The following is a 6,000-nucleotide window of genomic DNA, read 5'->3' on the forward strand; positions in this document are numbered from 1 at the left end:
GACACTAACATCTGAAGATGGGCGTTAGTGCCCCTAGAGGAAAGTTTCCCGGTAACTGCCGAGCGGTATTGGCCTTCACCTAGAAACAATGTTAATCTCTGTTGCTTTCTGTAACGCTGTGTTTTGTACGGGCGGGGTTCGTTGTTACGCCGGTATCGGGAATCAAGCCCATGGCCAGCTGCGTGACATATCGACGAGCGTTACCGATCAACTGGGGCCCTCCTTAGGCTTATTAGAGGACGAGGTTGATGTATGACGATGGTTTCCACATTGCCGGCCGGCCGATGCATGCTGCTGCCACGGCCGCCCCTCCACAATCCATACAATCTATTAATCGATGCAATACCGGCGGGGTGTCGCCTTGAAAATGTGAACCTTTGGTGAGGATGGTGATCGTATTGTGGTGCAACGTTAGGTGATCATTTCCCCGCTGGTCTCCCGTTGCTATCGAGCAGTGTGTCTCTCTCTCTCTCTCGCTCTCGAGCCAGCATATCGGCCAACGGTCGAAAAAGCTTTGGGCCGTACCCGTACCGAAAGAGAAATGGATGATCCGCGAAGATGCTTATTATAGTTTGCCGACGGTACACTAATGGGAGCGTGAAGTTTCGGCTCACGTCAGTCGCTAATCAGTCGCACCGTTGGAAACCTTACTCCATTTACTTACGATTTCGCGACCCTAACGCACCGGCGTAGCTAACGATGCGTGCCGATCACGTTTCGTACGGTTTTGAGAGCAAGACAGCGACTTGATTCCATTTCATCGTTCCACCGAAGGAAAGTTGGGTGGCGCCGGGTGAAGTACGCAACAGTAACGTGGAAACCATACTCGACCCTGCAGGCTGGACTTTAGAATCCTGGCCGGCCGGTTGAGATTCATTGGACTGGCCGGCCGCCGCACACGTGCCCCGGGCGCTGAGAAGATCCCTTGTCGAAGCCCGACCGATCGATCGCCACTTTGGTTTCTCCGCAAAACCACATTCTACAGTATTGCCGCCCGTTCTCGAAACTGGCTCGTTGTTGACCCTGTGCTAGAACCCCCCTCCCGCACCCACCTCTCCAGCTTCCTTACCCCCTTCAGCATCTTCTTGACTGAGCGGCAGTCGGCAGGGCCACATGTCGCATCAATTAAACATTAACCGCTAGCTGATCCTCATTACACTGCTCGCATTGAATCTTTCACACATTCCGGTGGACAAGCATGTGCAGTAAACTCCGGCGGAGCTACTGGGGCAACCAGGTACCAGGGCTGTCTAACTGGTTTTTGCATCATTCCACCTGTCCCGCACCTGTCCCCCTAGTCCGGGCGGTAGGTTGTAAGTAATAAAATGTTTGTGACCCTCCCGCCGTTAGGTAGGTCGCAGTCAATCAAGCTGAGGGCGCCTAACCACCTAACCATGCAGGTTTTAGCTGCTTCCCCCTCTACTGCTGACACGTTTAACGTGTAAGCATTGAACTTACTTACTAGTTCGTCATGAAGTCCACGACGGTGAACATGCAGCAACACAACGGTTTCAACTCTTCCAATGCGACAACACACTGCTCAACGATGTAACGGTCATGGGGTAGCTTTACTGATTCTCAGTTCGTGTTAAATATATATGAATGGTATATATGGAAACATGAGCTTGAGTGTGAAAATGTAAGCTGGCGCCTAAACCGGCTCTGTCCGTTGTAATATTTGTAATAAATAAATGAAATATGTTAAAAATGGAGCCGAATATGTTATAAATGGAGTTCGTGATTCGTGGCAAATAATTTTTTTGAATTATTTCTTAACGAAGCAGGTGTTACCTCTATTATTGTCCTGCCGTGTTCTAAATAACACAACTGAAAAAGTCCCGAGCCTTAGTAGGACAACGTGTCTTTTTTGTGCAAAAGTTGGATTTATTAATCAACGTAATCTTCGTCAAGAGCCACACAATCACTCCCCAGCGCTGCTCTAACATTTCAATACCACTTTCGTAGAACGATTGGCTCACGTTTTATGGTTGTTTCTGATAGAACGGAGTCCTTATAACACGTTTCAAGCTATTGCTCCGCTTGAACGATATTTTTTTCCCATCAAGAAGCAGTGTAATATTGCAACACGAAAATGCTTTTGATCCATCCTTCTGAAAATAACAAAAGTAGTGTCACTCTTTGCACAATAACACGCAAACTTATGAGTATAATAATTTTAGCAGCTTTCTTTTGAACGTTAGTACTAACTGGAAAAGTGGTGAATGCAATACGACTAGAGCTATTCATGCGTTAGGCCCGGAACTTATCAGCCCATGTGATAGAGTATCTTTTATTGCGCTCTTTTGCATCACTCTTCGCTGTAGCTGTAGCGTAACTTGATTAATATTTAAGAGTTTTCTTCCGAACGTATCATGTAACGATAGATAACAAATGCAACGTACACATAAAAGCTCCAATCGTAAATAAATATACTCAAGTTCGTAATTTATGGTTCATTTAATTTATATTCATAAAAGTGTTTTTCGTTCTAAAAATGAGCTATTAACGCTTGGTTGATACTTTTCCCAAGGCGGAAAAAGGAAAACAAAAGTTGACAGCTCGGTATGCCACTGTGCGCATATCTCATACAGGATCTCTACCGGTACGGTGTTTTGACGTTTGAAATTGTTTTTGTTATTTTCCTTCGAGCTTCTTTCATCTCCCCAACGATTGGAATTCGACTCTGAGCCTGTTTAAAAAGAATTATTGCCTCGAAAGATTTTAGCTGTGCCTTTATTCTTCAAATAGTTGGCATCGGTCGTGTATTTAGCAGATTTTAGAGTAGCGCGTTGCATTTGCTGTGCACAAATTGAGAACGCAGCGTAGCATTTCTGAGTGCCTGTGGTAAAAAAAGGGGAAGGACAATGGAAAATGCATTTGCACCGATCAGTGAGGCTTGCGTTAAGGCTCTCAGCGATAAAACGTACGACAAGCGAAAAATGGCGGCATTGGAAATAGAGAAGTATGTGACGGAAGCACCGGTCCTGCTGTCGTTTGCACAACGGTGAGATAAGACTAACCAGGAGTTTCGATGTCTATTTTGCATGCTTACCGCAGGATGGTGACCGAATTTAATGCCAAAAAGAACATGACGCAGGTAGAACGCATCATCGACGTGCTGAGCAAAGATTTCGTGCGATCGAACGATTTGAACAAAAAGAAGGGTGGCCTGATCGCTCTCGCCGCCACCAGCATCGCGCTGGGGAAGGACACCGAACGGTTCATTGAAGACATCGTCAACCCGATCCTGAATTGCCTTATGGACAGCGACATGCGGGTGCGCTATTTCGCTAGCGAATCTCTCTACAACGTAGTGAAGGTATCACGCGGCTCGGTCTTACCGTTTTTCCCTAGTCTCTTCAATGCACTCAGCCGGCTGGTGACGGATCCTGATCACAATATCAAGAACGGCAGCGAAATACTCGATCGCCTGCTGAAGGACATAGTGATTGAATCGTCGCAAACTTTCGACCTTGATGCTTTCATCCCGCTCGTACGGGAGCGCATAATGGTGAAGAGCTCGTTTGCCCGCCAGTTTATCATCTCGTGGATCTCCGTGCTGAATGCCGTGCCCGAGATCAATATGGTCGTGTACCTACCCGAGATCCTGCACGGGCTGTTCCAGATGTTGGAAGATCCGTTACCAGAAATTCAGCGCATGTGCGAGTCGTTACTCGCGCAGTTTCTCAAGATAATAAAGGCCGACCCGGGGGCGGCCGATATGCTGAAGATGACGAACCTGCTGATCGTGCTGGCGCAATCCAATAATTTGCTGATCCAGTTCTATGCCATTACGTGGATCAAAGAGTTTGTCCAGCTGTACGGAGGCGAGATACTGTGCTTTACGAGTGGCATCTTCACTGCCATCTTACCATGCTTGGCGTTCGAAAGCGAGTCCAAGAAAAGCATCAAAGACTGCGCGAATGCCGTGAACCTGCACTTACTGGAGCTGGTGTCGGGTAGTGAGGACAAACAACGTAACCTTAGTTACCTCGATCTGAACTCGGTCATGGAGGTGCTGCGCCAATATTTAGTGCACAGTCCCGTGCCAACAAAGATCGCCGTACTGAAGTGGGTGCACCATCTGTTTACCGAAGTGCACGACGAGATGTCCGAGCATGCGAACAAGCTGTTCCCGGTGCTGCTGCGCGATTCCCTGTCCGACAGTTCCGATGAGGTCGTGCTGCAAGCGATTGTCGTGTTGGCAGAGATCGTCAACTCCGCTACCGTGCAGGGGGCGGACTTTGACCAGACCCAGTACCGACAGTTTCTGGTCGAGCTGCTGAATCTCTTCAGTGAGAGCAACACGTTTTTGGAGAAACGCGGCACATTGATCATTCGTCAGCTGTGCCGGTTGCTGAACGCCGAGTATATTTATCGAACGTTTGCGGAAATTTTGCTTGAAGAACGCATCAGTCTAAAGATTGCCTCGACCATGGTGCGGACGCTCAACATGATCCTGCTTACCACTTCCGATCTGTTTGATTTGCGCAACATGCTGCGCGACATTCGGAACGAGGTAATCAGCAACGTGCTAGTAATGGTATTTTGTATCTAATGTAAGATTGCAATGTTTTAAATTCAATTTGAAGAAATCTGCCTCACTGTTCGAGTGCCTATACAAGTGTTGGACCCATTGCCCCGTCTCAACGCTATCACTTTGCCTACTAGCCCAATGTTACCAGCATGTCTCGGAGATCGTTTGTTTGTTGTAAGTAGTCCCTCCCTCGTTCAGCTTCACGGAAACCTTTCGTAACCGTACGTTTACGATTTTCTTCGTTTTCTCTGTCTACAGTGCGGACATGGAAATAACAGTTGATTTTCTCGTCGAAATTGATAAAATGGTGCAGCTTATAGAATCTCCAATATTTGCATGTAAGAATTTTGCCATTGTGACTCTAGCACTTCTCGCACCGGTGCCCATTTTCTGGCTTGGCTTTTTCATTTAATTTTTAATGTTTTTATTAAATTTCAATAATTTTTCCATGAACCATTATCCAGCGCTTCGGCTGACACTGATATCGCACGAGAACGATAATGCTGACGCCGTACACTTATCGCGCGCGCTGTACGGAGTTCTGATGCTGCTTCCGCAGACTGAGGCATTCCATTTGCTGAACAATCGTTTGCAGTGTGTTCCGAATTACTGGGGACAGCCCAATAAGATGTAAGTGACACCGTATCGACCCTTTTTGCCGTTTGGTTTTCACATACGCGCCAGATTTAACCATACCACTTTGTTCTCGATCTTGTTTCATTTCATAAAGAAATTCTAAATCGACTATCCAGAGCCAAGGCAAGGTCAAATTTGACGAGCTTTTTACTTATTTCAAGTATATGCAGGATTTACACCATCAGAAACGGATTGAAAAGCGTAAGAAAAATCAATTCTAAGGTACGTGTAACTGTGTACACCCAAGGGAAGACGGGCAAATGCATCGCTTTTGCCGTAAAATGTTGCATCTTGCGAATGGGAAACCGAGCCAACAGAATTTCGAAATGATTGCTCACTTTTCGCGTACGTACATTCCAAAGTTAGTTTAAAGTGATTAACACCTAAACCTTAACCTAAACAAACGTAAAGTAAAATAATAATCATGAACAAATAGATAATGTTGTTTTTCGTCGTGTCTCACATCGACCATTTTTATTTTTTTATTTTTTGACGATTTTATTTGCTTCAATTAGCCCCAACAAGATGTTCCCATGGAGAAATAAATAACTTTTATTACAGAAAGTAGAGGATTTTTCACGTAGTATGCTATTTTCATTTTGTATCTCATATCAAATTATTTTGGACGATTAACGTTAAAATTTTTAGGTAGCTTAAAATGTCCGAAAATAACTTTATTTGTGCTCCGAAACGTATGTATCACAACTTTCGCAAATGAAGGCCCTATTACGACGTGAACGGTGTAGTCTGCGGAGCTTACGATTGGTGAGTGCAACGGCAGTTAATTGACATGCATTCCAATTTTTAACTTTTCTTCATTCGTCGTC

General features: G+C 45.6%; 1 protein-coding gene across 1 annotated transcript; it reads left to right on the top strand.

Annotated features, from left to right (window-relative positions):
• Positions 1-2,786: 2,786 nt before the first annotated feature.
• Positions 2,787-5,624, top strand: LOC128268547 (protein VAC14 homolog). Its single transcript, XM_053005672.1, has 6 exons — positions 2,787-2,962; positions 3,058-4,519; positions 4,593-4,711; positions 4,796-4,875; positions 5,002-5,167; positions 5,268-5,624. Exons 1-6 carry the CDS (start codon positions 2,865-2,867, stop codon positions 5,392-5,394), a joined length of 2,052 nt encoding a protein of 683 aa, XP_052861632.1. The 5' UTR covers positions 2,787-2,864; the 3' UTR covers positions 5,395-5,624.
• Positions 5,625-6,000: the final 376 nt, after the last annotated feature.

The sequence above is a fragment of the Anopheles cruzii genome, chromosome X (assembly GCF_943734635.1).
Source record: "Anopheles cruzii chromosome X, idAnoCruzAS_RS32_06, whole genome shotgun sequence".
Lineage (NCBI taxonomy): Eukaryota > Metazoa > Arthropoda > Insecta > Diptera > Culicidae > Anopheles > Anopheles cruzii.